This window comes from Furipterus horrens, unplaced genomic scaffold (assembly GCF_987537825.1).
Source record: "Furipterus horrens unplaced genomic scaffold, mFurHor1.1.pri manual_scaffold_2, whole genome shotgun sequence".
Taxonomy (NCBI): Eukaryota; Metazoa; Chordata; class Mammalia; order Chiroptera; family Furipteridae; genus Furipterus; species Furipterus horrens.
Window position 1 is genome coordinate 151,801,290 of NW_028327172.1, and position 13,206 is coordinate 151,814,495.

Below are 13,206 nucleotides of genomic sequence, written 5' to 3' on the forward strand. Positions count from 1 at the left end.
ACTCTTACAACATGTCAGATTTCTTGTGTATCTCCAAACTTTAATAAGATACTTTTCCCTATCACTTAAATTTCTATAACTGACAAAACAGGAAAAAAATTTAGATTCTGTAAAATATGGTCATTTTAAGACAGCTTTATGGAAAAAGCCCATTCTCTTTCTCCACACTTGAGGGCTTTGTTTCCATACTATACCCAAGTCAATCTTTTAAAAAAAGTTATCATGCATATCTAAACTGACTAAAGTATTAATAATACTAAAAATTTTATTCAATGTTATCTTCACCAACATTTCAAGTTTAATACTTAAAAGATCAGTAAAGTTCAAAGCCTCTAAAGTTAACTATACTTTTCAAAGGTTATTTTGGGATTAATAGTATCATCCATGCCCATTTCAAACATCTACCCATTACTAAGTAAAAAGACTGCATCCTAGTTTATTTTCATTCAGTTGTCTAATTTAACTTCCCTTAGAGGTCATAAAAGTTATTAGATAAAACCGTACAGCAGAAGCTGTTCATAAAAAGAAGTGCTAATATTAACATTTTGAAGCTCCCAAACCATAGGCAGTCACTAATTATTTGAATTATCCACATGCTTATTTTTTAAATAGAAACACTTTTTTAAATAAGTATTTAAAACGCTTTCATGAGTAACTCTGGACAGCCAGGTTTTCTAGAAAGCTAAGAAGTAACCCTATAGCCATTTTAAATACAAATCTAAAATGATTTTTGTATTTCTCTGACCTGTATAAAAAGTGTATGAAATCAAAGTTATTTTTCTTGGTAATTTAAAACCAAAAACCAACTATTCAGCAGTTTCAAGCTATGTCTATTTTAGAATTTATTTTAATATTTTATTATAAAATAAACCATAATACCAAAGGGTATATGACTGATATATAATATATTGTATAAATTATACATATATATGCACATGGTTATGTGGTAATAATTATAATGATTATATATAATTTATATAAACATATATAATTTTTTAAAAAATAAGATAAATTCCCTGCTCCAAGAAATAAAATATTACCAGGATCATTGAAGTTTCTTTTATGCCCCCTTTTGGATCCCTAACCCCAAATGATAAGTGTTAAATATTCTTTCTTTTATATATAGCTTTTTATTTTTAAAAAAATCATAGTTATGCGATCTTAAACAATACAAAGAGATTGTGCAAATTTATAAATTTTTATAATAAAACGATTGTGTTCTATTGGCTTGCTATTTCCTTTGATATTATTTTTAAAGATTCACCCATGTTGATAAGTATATCAACATATCATTAATTTTTATTGCCACATTTTACATGTAAACATGCCACAATTTATTTATCCATTTTACTATTAGACATTTCATTTACATACAGCGTTTTACTATTATTAATACTACTACTATGAACATTCTTAAATATGGGTCTTGAATTTCTCTACAACAGTAGTTCTCAAACTTCAGCATTGATCAGAATTGCACCTTGAGAGCTTGGTATAATACAGGCTGCTGAGCTCCAGTACTCAAGAGTTTCTGACTAAGTCTAGACTGGGACCTGAGAATTCATATTTCTAACTGATTTCCCTGCAATGATCATGCTGCTGAACTGGGGTAGGGCAGGGCAGGGCGGGCATCATACACAGAAAGCTACTGCTCTAGGACACTGGCTTTTAAACATCATGGTCTTGAGGTTCACTCTTTAAAATTAGAGATGTCTAAAAGCTTTTGTTGAGGTGGGTTATAATAAGTAATAGAAATTAAAACTGATATATCTTTAAAACACATGAATACACAAATACACATTCCACTAGGTGTCAAAGCAATGATTTTATCATACGTCATATAGGCTCTAAAAAATCCCACAGTTCAAGAATGATAATGAAAAAGGCAAATAAACCTCAGAAACTCCATGAAAGGATACTGGCAACTCCTAGAAGTCCCTTAATCATATTTTGAGAACCAGTACTCTAGGATAAATATCTAGAAATGAAATTTATAAATCTTAAGATAGAAACCTGTTCAACTTGACTAGCTAACAAATTACTTTCCAAAGAGAGTATATCAACTAATAAACTCTGACCAGCAATGAAATTTCTTGTTACTGCACCGTCCTCAACAATATTTGGTACTAGTGGACTTCTTCAGTTTTAACTATCTGGTGGATAAAAAATAGTATGTCATTGTGGTTTTAATTTTCATTTTCCTGATTATCAATTAGGTTGAGGGAATTTTTTTTCACATGGACTTTCTGTCAATTTCTGTTATTAGGGTCTTTTTATTACCTTCTTTTCCACTTTTACTTTGAGTACAAGTATGAATATTTTGTTGCTAGATGGCTTTATTTCACAATAATGAAACTCAGCTCTCATTAAATGAAACAACTCATTATCCATTTCCACTCAGATTACTGATATTGTGTATTTTAGGCTGAACACTTTTATATGGAGTCTATATTTGGAATTTCTTATATGCTCAATCCAGTCACACTCAACTTAAGAAAAATGTAAATGTATTTTATTGAAAAATATGTTTCATGGCATCTTCAGATGCCTTAAGTACTGGGCTGTATCACTTTTTTAAATTGTGATCCAAAGGAAAACCTCAAAGCGCTCTCTACCACACATCATTTTCTTTTCCATTTTTCCTCCTCCTGTCCCTCACCTCCACTCTTAATACTTTGACTGTTGTATATACCAAGGAATTAAAAATCAAGTTACATTTTTAAAGAGATTACTAATTAAAAATTTTTTTGATCACTGCTAGTTTTCCTAGAAAAATCTAAACAATTATAAACTACATTAAAATTGGTTACAAATTAAGCACAGAAACATTTCATATTACAGAGAAAGTTATTTTATATTTATTTTCTGTGTAACTTCAGAGGCCTTTCACCAGAAAAATTAGTGTAAATTAGATGTAACACTTTAACCTTTGTATTATCACTTACAACCTATAAAAGCGAGCAGTCTAACAGAGGAATTTATTATATAGATTATGCAAAGTAAGTTAAATTACTCCAATGGTTATGCAATCTCACCTATCACAGTGTTCCCTGGGAGAAGTGGTCGAAGAGACCTAGTGGAGGTCCAGAAGGAGGAAGGACAGAAATGTTCTCTAATAAAATAGTTTATAATTCAGGTCAGAGTGCAAGAAAGAGAACTAAACATTCTGAAACAGTAAGAAAGTGCAATGTTTTGGAAAGAAGGAAAAAAAAGAGAGACACCCATATGTAAAGCATGTTCAAATATGTAACAATTTTACCAGGTAAAGAGGTCATTGAGCTCACACCTACATTAAACAGGAAATAGTCCTGTTTTTATAAGTAGCTTTTTCTCTTCTCAGCATCCTTGAGAAACTAATAAATATTCCCTAGAAATCTTTATTATCATTCTTATTTTTAAATGCATATTTTTAACACTACAAAGTCTTCATTTCATTCACTAAAAATCAAGGGACTGATTTAATGCTCTGCAATGATTTCTTTAAAAGTTTTATATAATCTAAAATATAAAAGAACTATTCTTTTTTAACCCCATTTTATATTCATGGTATTTTACTGAAATAAGTATTGAATATCATACATAAATATAGTAACATCACAGAACAAACTAACATGAGTTGAGATACTAGCCTACAAGGCAACATCAGAACTCAACAGATAATTCACATCATAGACACTAATCTTTTGGTTGAAGTACCAACAATATTGTTTGCTCTTGAAATAATAAACATCATTCTTGGCTATGCCCAAAGCAAGTATTTCTAAAGCAAAATGGCCAAAAAGTTACTCACTAAAGCTATTCAATACACTTATCTGTAAGGAGAAATGGCTAGTTTAAAAAAAAAAAAACAAACCCTCAAGACTGTGTGAATACCAACCTAAAAGTATTTTTTAATTTGGTGCTAGTGTTTATGTTCTGGCAACAATCACATAAATTTAATAAATAGTTTGATCTAATAACTAAATTATTTCAGGCTTCAATAATCAACCTCATAAATACTATCACACATTAAAATATTGATAAATAATATACCTGATCCAATAGTGGGTGGTGAAGGTGTAGGCACTGCAATGGGAATGCCAATACTGCTGCTTCCACTGTTTTCTCGACTTCCACTTCCCCCACTACTTCCACTGAAAAGAAAAGAAAAAACTGTGAAAAAAGCAATTCTAGTGATTTATCCAAAAAATTACAATAATCCACTCTCTTTAATGGTATATATACAAAGAAATTTTTTAAACTGTTAAATGCAAATTTTAATTCTAATAATTGAGGTGGTTACATGTATTTCGCTCTACACATTTATTGGAAACCAATATAATCTTAACATAATACTCAGAACTATCAAAAGAGATCATCCTATTGAGAAATGAATGACCAACAAAATCTTAAAATAAAATCAGTAAGTCGACAAGGGTTTATTTAAAACCCTGCTGTGAACAGCACTGAATAAGGCAGACATGAGCCACGTTGTTATGGAGCTTACAGTTGAGAATGGGAAAATAAGACATTAAAAACCTGTGATTGATGCCACAAAAGAAAATGTACAAGATGCCGTAAAAATTAAATAAAAGGTTAACCAGTTTTAGTCTGGAATTAGTATAAAAACCTCCACGCATCTCAAAGAGTGGTGCTAAAACAGGAAATTTTCTGGAAAATAAGCAAAACAACAACAGAAAAAGGCAGTAGTGAAATTTCAGTGTGAAGCATTCTAGAATAGTCATTACTGTTAAACTTTAATTCCCTACTATCCAAATTCCTATGATTTCCTACACTTTTAAGGTATAGAACCTCACACTATATAGTTGTTTATAGTAAGTAATGTATGCATGTGCATGTATACAACTGTACAAGTGTGCATGTGTAGCCTTAGTTTCCATATTATATTTTAAAATCTATATCACTGGCTTAATAGGCTCAGAAAAAACTCAACAGAGCAAAGACTTGCACTGCCTAGATAAAACTTTCTTTTCTCCAATGTCGTCGTCAGCAGCCGTCTGTCTCGAGAGACGATGGTGTAGCTTCTTAAGAATCTATCTGCACCGCCGAGAATGGTTGTGCAGTCCGACTCGGGAGTGACACGGTATCTGTCTCCTCCCATGTTGAATCGACATCTTGCGATGAAGCTACAGAGCCTGGGCAGGGTGATATGGAGGGTCTGCTGTTGCCCATGCAGCAGACCCCCCCTCTCTTCGCAGCTGAAGGGTCCAAGGGAAAGACGGAGTCAATACAGCTTGGCTTCAGGTGCGCCGCAGGAGTTGCCGGTGTTGACTACAACGTCAAACCGCCTTAGGGACTCCAGCTCCGGATTTTCTGTCGGGGTTTACTCCCTTAGCCTTTCCCCTGAAGAGGTATGCCGCAAGGCAGCGGAGGTTTTTTGGAATCAGAGTTTTCCTTCTCTGATGTGCCCTGACTGGAAGATCGAACCAGCGACACTTAGCTCGCAGGCCGACGCTCAATCCACTGAGCCAAACCAGCCAGTTTCTCCAATGAGATCATTCTATAATTACATCATCATATGTTAATAAAAGAAAACAGAAAGCTGTTTACATTACAAAAATAGCTTCAATGTAGAGGCCTCCCTTAACGCCTTCAAGACAGGTGCGCTTGCTATGTAACACCAATAAATTACAGACATGAATATTTCTGCGTTTATTATCCTCTTCTACAATTACTGGCTTTTTTCCTAATTTGGGAATTGGCAAATTATAGAAGAGAGATCTGACTCGTGATTTGATTTTTTATGACCCGTCAGCTAAGAATGTTTTTTACAGTTTTAAGTAGTCAAAAAAATCGAAAGAGGAATAATATTTTATGACACATTAAAAGTATATGAAAGTCAAATTTCACTACTATATATAAAATATTACTGAAATACAGCCTCACTCAATTATTTAGGTATTGTCTGTAGCTGCATTCATGCTACAACGGGGAACTAACTGCAATGAAGACCACATGGCCCACAAATATTAAAATATTGACAATGTGGCCCTTTTAAGTTTGTTGATCCCTGTTCTAACAAAATGAGTTTCTGAAAAAAAAAGAATTATATCTTATTGGCATATTTCTAGTATCTAATGAAGTAAGTCTTAATAACTGGTTGTGAATATGATTAAACTATAGAGAAAAATCATGTTTAATGCAATAATTCAATAACAAACATAAAAAGAACTATTTTGGTTCTCACTGAATTTGATCTGATACAGTAACCGCATATATCAATATAAGGGTTTATTTACTAACAGCAGCAATAACAACAAATGCCAATTACATAGCATCTAAGAGTCTGATATCCCATTTAGCCAAAACCCAAAAAATGATTCTGCTAAGCTCTAACTCTAATATACCAACCCAAAAGTCAAGGTAAGGAAAGGTTCTTACCTTATCAAAGTTATTAAGTGAGAGGTACAATTGAAGAATAAAACAAATTAAGCTATACAATAAATGTTTCTGGCTTTATAGAAGTACCCAAAAACTGAGTGGCTACTTTTGGGGGAGAAGGTAGAGGTAATAATTGGGAAAGGGCCTGAGGGGGACTTACGGGTTGATGGTAATGTTTCATTTTCTGATCTGGGTGATGGTTACATGAGTGTGTTCAATTTGTATTAATCTATTAAGTTATGTACTTAATAAAGTGTCGTCGTCGTCGGCAGCCGTCCGTCTCGAGAGACGATGGTGTAGCTTCTTAAGAGTCTATCTGCACCGCCGAGAATGGCTGTGCAGTCCGACTCGGGAGTGACACGGTACCTGTCTCCTCCCGTGTTGAATCGACATCTTGCGATGACGCTGGAGTGTCCTCTCCAGTGAAGCTGAAGCTACAGAGCCTGGGCAGGGTGATATGGAGGGTCTGCTGTTGCCCATGCAGCAGACCCCCCCTCTCTTCGCAGCTGAGGGATCCAAGGGAAAGACGGAGTCAATACAGCTTGGCTTCAGGTGCGCCGCAGGAGTTGCCGGTGTTGACTACAACGTCAAACCGCCTTAGGGACTCCGGCTCCGGATTTTCTGTCGGGGTTTACTCCCTTAGCCTTTCCCCTGAAGAGGTATGCCGCAAGGCAGCGGAGGTTTTTTGGAGTCAGAGTTTTCCTTCTCTGATGTTAATAAAGTGTATACTTCTCTAAATGTATGTTATGCTCCAAAACCAAGTTTTTAAAAATCTACTGGGTAGCTGATTTCTAGAACTTAAAAAAAACAATTTATACAACAACATATTATAGAGTATATCAAGTCTTTTAATTAATTCTTCCTCAAATTTAAGCAAGGTCGTCTTTCTTCCAGCCTCTTCAAGTTTAAATCATGTTGGATAATTTCTGATATTTAACATCTTATCCAAAAATATTTAAGACTGGTTACCTTAATCTTTTTCAAAGACTGTTTTAAAAAACATTCTTTAGCCTATATCCTCTGACAAAAGAAACAGTAGCCATCTGCTTATAGTATAAGTATACATTTAAAAATCTAAAAAACAGAAGTTTTAACAGAAACATATACAATTTTATTACCTCAAAGTTGACATTCTGTGCTAACATTATAGTACTTTACACAGCAATGGTATAGAGTTTGTGACCAGTCAATAACCCCACTCTCAAATGTTCAAAAGCTCAACCTGAATGATTACCTGTGTGTCCTCGGTCTCTGATTTAAAGAAGCTGTCCTGCCTGGGCTATGCTGACTTCCAAGCCTAGCAGGACTCGTCATGTAGTCATTAGGAACTGTTGGGGGTTTAACAGGTTCCAGGGTTTTGTAAGGAGTATTCCGTCTAAAGAAGCATTGAAGAAAGGAATAATGAATAAGAAAGATAAAACGGTATTGCTCCCCCTCAAATTTGTGATTGTCCCTTTTTAACCAATCAGAATGCAAGTTTGTTTTTTGTTTTTTAATAATAAAATTTGTTTAAAACAACTCTTAATGGGAGTATATGAATTTTGTTACTTTATGCAAAAACTAAAATTTGTTACCTTTTCTTAGGAAAAGCACAGGAAAGGTAATTGAAAAGTTCTAACCCTATCTCTGCCCTGACTGGTGTGGCTCAGTGGATTAAGTGCCAGCCTGAGAACCAAAAGGTTGCTGGTGATTCCGGGTCAGGGCACATGCCTAGGTTGCAGGCCAGTCCCCAGTTGGGGGTGAGCAAGAGGCAACCCCAGCAATGTTTTCTCTCATACATCTATGTTTCTCTCCCACTTTCTCCCTCCCTTCCCCTCTCTGTGAAAATAAATAAATAAATAAAATCTTTTTAAAATTACAAAAAAAATAAAAGTTCTAACCCTATTTCTGAAATCAATGGTTATAATTTCTGAAATGCTAAATAATATTAAGCTTTGAAATATATATTATTCCCAGTTCAGTCACCCACAATCTACTGTCCTTATACATTAGGGAAGCTAAGTATCTCCTCTGCAATTTATTGCTACCTCAATATGGAACTATATGGACAATGGGCAAGTACAGTACCTGCTCATCCTAGATGTAATGCCATTAACTCCCCAACAAATGATTTTAACTTTTGTATTTAATAACTTCAAATGTTTTTGCAGGGGCAAGGGGTTTATAGAATGAAAAGAAAAACTAAGAATCTATAAGAAAAGATTATTGTTTATCCCTGTTACTATAAAATAATGATTCCCCAGCCCTCCACTAGAAAGAGCTCTAATATATTATTTCCTATGTTAAGGTGAACAATCTTTCAGAATGGCTTACCAATTATTCAATATTTTTATTGCAATGAGAACTGAGAAGGAAGAAGCCAACTGTTATTTTTTTGCTTCTCCAAACAGCTTTCCCACAAAGCTACTCAAGTATAAAGGGCCCTAAGATTACAAGCACAAGCACAGTTAGAAGTATTCCAGGTAAAGAGGCTCTAAGTCTTAGGTGAAAAGTAGTAGGGAAAGCAGAAAAGCTGGAGGTTATCAAACCAAACTACACAAAATAGACCACTTATTCAAAGTTCTGTAATATAGGTACTGCAAATACTTATAAAAGCACTATATGGAATACACTGGTAATTTCATTTGAAATAAGTCAATTTTTTTTAAAAGGAATTAAAAGATAAATAATGCTCATTTCTACATATACAAAAGAATATGTCTAGTATAGACTCCTACAGAGAATATTATAGAACAAGCACATTCATTTCAGATTCTGTTAAGAAAATAAAAGAAGCAAAATGAATGTAAAAAGTAGTGCCACATTAAGAGAGTTCCATAGGACTGATCCATACATTTACTTAAACACAGAATCATCTCTTCCTCTCATATGCGAATTTTCTTGTAAAATGTAGTGAAATTCTTACCCCAGTGTTCCCCGGCCTGACATGGGAGGACTTGGTGGTTTCTGAGTAGGAGGATTTGTTCTTGACAGTGTGCCAGTTCTTGCAGGCTGATTATTTCCATGCTAAAATGCACCAAAAAAAGGAGCTTTTATTTTTATATCTAATTGTTCTCTTGGTGTTTTGTTACCAGCATTATTGGGTTTTTTTGTTTGTTTGTTTTTTTAATATCAGAATGTGAAGTAAGGATTCCCAGACAGTTTTAACAACAGACTTTGGTTCTACATTTTAAAAGAAACCACTTGCACTTGACTTTTCTTATTCATTCTAATGTATGGCAAATATAGGGGAGATAATTGGATTTTATATACTATTTTATTGTTAAACATGTTCACTGAAATCAAATTTCTCTACATTAAAATACTAAGTGTCCCAAAATTTTTGAAATGTGTGTATGAACATAAACTATAGGTCTCAGTGTCAACATGCTAAAATATTCATCTGAAAAATCATCTTTATCCTAGAAACAAAGTCATATGTGATGTCTGGGAAACCTCCTAATTGTAAGTCTATAAAAGCAAGGCAACTATCAAAAAATAAGCAAAGCAATAAATGTTAGCAAAATTAATGTTCCTACATAAATGCAGGTGTCAATATATCTTTGATATATTAACACGTCCAAGTTAAATGTAGCTGATTTGTACTGAATTTGAGTATATTTAATCTACATAAATCCTATGGGAAAAAAGCAGACAGACACATAGGAAGAGTTTCAAATTTTAGTGGCTCTGCAGCCTCTATCAATATAGAGGTAAAACTGTGGATCAAATGATAAGTAATAGCTCTTACCTTGGCTTTTAGCCACTATACGTTGGCAAAAAAGGGGGGAAAAAGTAGAAATTAATTCTAAGTAAGTTATGTCTAATAAGACAGATTTGTATTTGTTATTTATTCAATTCATCTTAATAAGCTTTTACTCAGGCATTATTTCAAAGATTTTGTAAAGAAAATTATATTCATCAGCTGGGAAATAGTCATGTGTATCACATATTTTTCAAAACAATATATTCATAAGGAAACAACCACTTATTTACGCCAATCTCATGCAGGTCCAATAATTTCTTAATTCTGTATTTACCTATGGAAACCAACTGATTCACAGATAATAAACTTTGATTTAAAAACAAACACTGGTAAAGCCTTCCTTTCAAATTGGGAATAGAACAGCTGGAATGGAAATGAGCAAGCAAAATCCAGCTTGTGTCTACACTATGTTTAGTAACACGTTATCACACAATTAAGGAAGTGATTCTTTGAACAGTCAGAGAAAGTGATAGTAGATAAAAACTTGATAAATGAGTACAAATTACCCAGAAACATCAGAAAAGGTTTTGTTCTGTTTTTTTAATTGTTAAGTGGGGGCTTTCAAGGTGGTGGTGCAAGTAGGGGGATCTTACACTCACCTCTTCCCAGGACTAAACTAGAAATACAACTCAATTAAAGAACAGTCACCAGAATAAAACCACCTAAAACTAGCTAAAGAGGAGTCTCGTAACCAAGGATTTACAGAAGAAGCCACATAGAGACTGATTCTGCACTGCAGCTCACACACCATGGTTGGGGTTGAGCTTCATAGCCAGCAAGCCTGAGGGTCAATCCTACCTACAAACCGACAATAGCAATCAAGGCTCAATTAAACCAGTGGCCCCAAATAACCCACATAAGGGACATTCCTACACCACCCAACTCAAGAGACTAAGAAGATACACCATTGGGTCCCACAGGACACCTACTTCATAAGGCCACCCAACAAAGAGTAGGAGTCATAGTGTATCTATCTAGTACATAAAAACAAACACAAAGAAGCAGCCAAAGTAAAGAGAAAAAGAAACAGGCCTCAAATGAAAGAATAGGAGAAATCTCCAGAAAAGGAGCTAAATGAAACGAAGGCAAACAATTTATCAAATATGGAGTTCAAAGTAATGGGTGTAAGAATGCTTAAAGAGCTTACTAAAACGACAACAGTATGAAAAAAGACATAGAAACCATGAAAAAGAACTAGTGAGGAATGAAGAATACCATATCTAACATCAAGAATACACTGAAAGGTAAATGATAATGGAAAAAATACAACTAAAAAAAAAAACCACTGAAAAGGGATAAAAAGTAGGGTGGATGAAGCAGAGGATCAATCAGTGACTTGGAAGACAAAGTAGAATAAAACCCAATCAGAGCATCAAAAAGAAAAAATAATTTTTTAATGAGGAGAGTTTAAGGGATCTTGGGACAACATGAAGTGTATCAACATCCACATCATAGGGTTACCAGAAGGAGGAGAGAGCGCAAGAAATTGAGAACCTAATTGAAGAAATGATGACTGAAAATTTCCCTAACCTGATGAAGAAAAAAAAGTCACAATCATCCAGGAAGTGTAGATAGTCCCAAACAAAATTAACCCACAGAGGCCCACATCAAGACATAGCATAATAAAAATGGCAAAACTTAAAGACAAAGAGAGATTCTTAAAAGCCGCTTCCTACAAGAGAGCTCCTATAAGACTGTCAGCTGATTTCTCAACAGGAACACTTCAGGCCAAAAGAGATTGGCATGAAATATCTGAAGTGATAAAAAGCAAGGACCTACAACCAAGACCACTTTACCCAGCAAAGCTATCATTTAAAATTGAAAAGGAAATAAAGAGCTTCCCAGGTAAGAAAAAGCTAAAGAAGTCTGTTAGAACAATCAGGTGTTACAAGAAATGTTAAAGTGATTGCTTTAAGAAGTAGAAGAAAAACAAACAAACAAACAAACAAACAAACAAAAAACAGGAAAAAAGAAAGAAGAGAGTTAAAAGAATAAAATGGCAATAAATACATACCTATCAATAATCACTTCAAAGGTAAAAGACCAGAATGCTCCTATCAAAAGACATAGCGTAGGTAGCCCTGGCCAGTGTGGCTATTGGTTGGAGGGTCGTCGCATAAACCAAAAGGTCATGGGCTCAATTCCTGGTCAGGGCACATGCCGAGGATGTGGGTCTGGATACCGGTCAGGACCCATATGACAGTCAAAAGATACATGTTTCCCTCTCACATTGATATTTCTCTCCTTCTTGGTCTCCCTCACATCCCCTCACTCTAAAATCAATAAGCATGTCCTTGGGTGAAAACTTAAAAAAAAAAAAAAAGACATATGGTAGCTGCATGGAAAAGAAAACAAGACCCATAAATACGCTGTCTGCAGGAGACTAACCTCAGAAATAAAAGATATACACAAACTAAAAGTAAAGGGATGGAAAAAGGTATCCCATGAAAATGAAAAAACAAAGCTGGGGTACAAAGACTTTTATCTTAAAAAATAAGACTTTAAAAACAAAAGCTATAGTAATAGACAAAGAAGAACAATATATAATGATAAATGTGACGATCAAGCAAGAGGATATAACTCTGGTAAATATCTATGCACCCTACACAGGAGTACCTAAATTAGTATAGAAAATCTTGATGGGCATAAACAGAAAGACTGACAATAATACAGTCACAGTAGGGGATTTTAATACCCCATTGACATCAATGGATAGATTTTCCAGACAGAAAATCAACAAGAAAACAGTCGCCTTAAGTGACAAACTAGATCAAATGGTTTTCATTGCTATCTTTTGAGAAATTCACCCCAAGGCAGCAGACTACACATTCTTTTCAAGTGCACATGGATCATGTTCTAGGATAAGACCACACATTAGGACACAAAGTAAGTCTCAATAAATTTAAGAAGACTAAAATCATACCAAGCCATCTTCTCTGACCATAATGGGATGAAACTAGAAATCAGACACAAGAAAAAAACTTAAAAAGATACAAAGTCAGGGAGGCTAAATCACGTGTTTCTTAACAATGGAGGGATTAACAATGAAATCAAGGAAGAAATAAAGTTACCCTGAAACA

At 34.3% G+C, this 13,206-nt stretch overlaps 1 protein-coding gene across 7 annotated transcripts in view; it reads right to left on the minus strand.

Moving 5' to 3' along the window:
* Positions 1 to 13,206, minus strand: part of ABI1 (abl interactor 1) — a 107,745-nt gene that overhangs the window by 15,713 nt on the left and 78,826 nt on the right. For 4 of the 7 annotated variants that reach the window (XM_090266634.1, XM_090266633.1, XM_090266631.1 and 1 more), the window contains exons 4-7: positions 10,112 to 10,126; positions 9,287 to 9,387; positions 7,616 to 7,756; positions 4,033 to 4,133 (exon numbers count right to left, since the gene is read on the minus strand). In XM_090266634.1, the coding sequence (XP_090122760.1) occupies positions 4,033 to 4,133; positions 7,616 to 7,756; positions 9,287 to 9,387; positions 10,112 to 10,126 (358 nt within the window). The remainder of the gene's footprint in view (positions 1 to 4,032; positions 4,134 to 7,615; positions 7,757 to 9,286; positions 9,388 to 10,111; positions 10,127 to 13,206) is intronic. The other 3 variants (XM_090266632.1, XM_090266630.1, XM_090266635.1) reach the window with 1 other exon arrangement.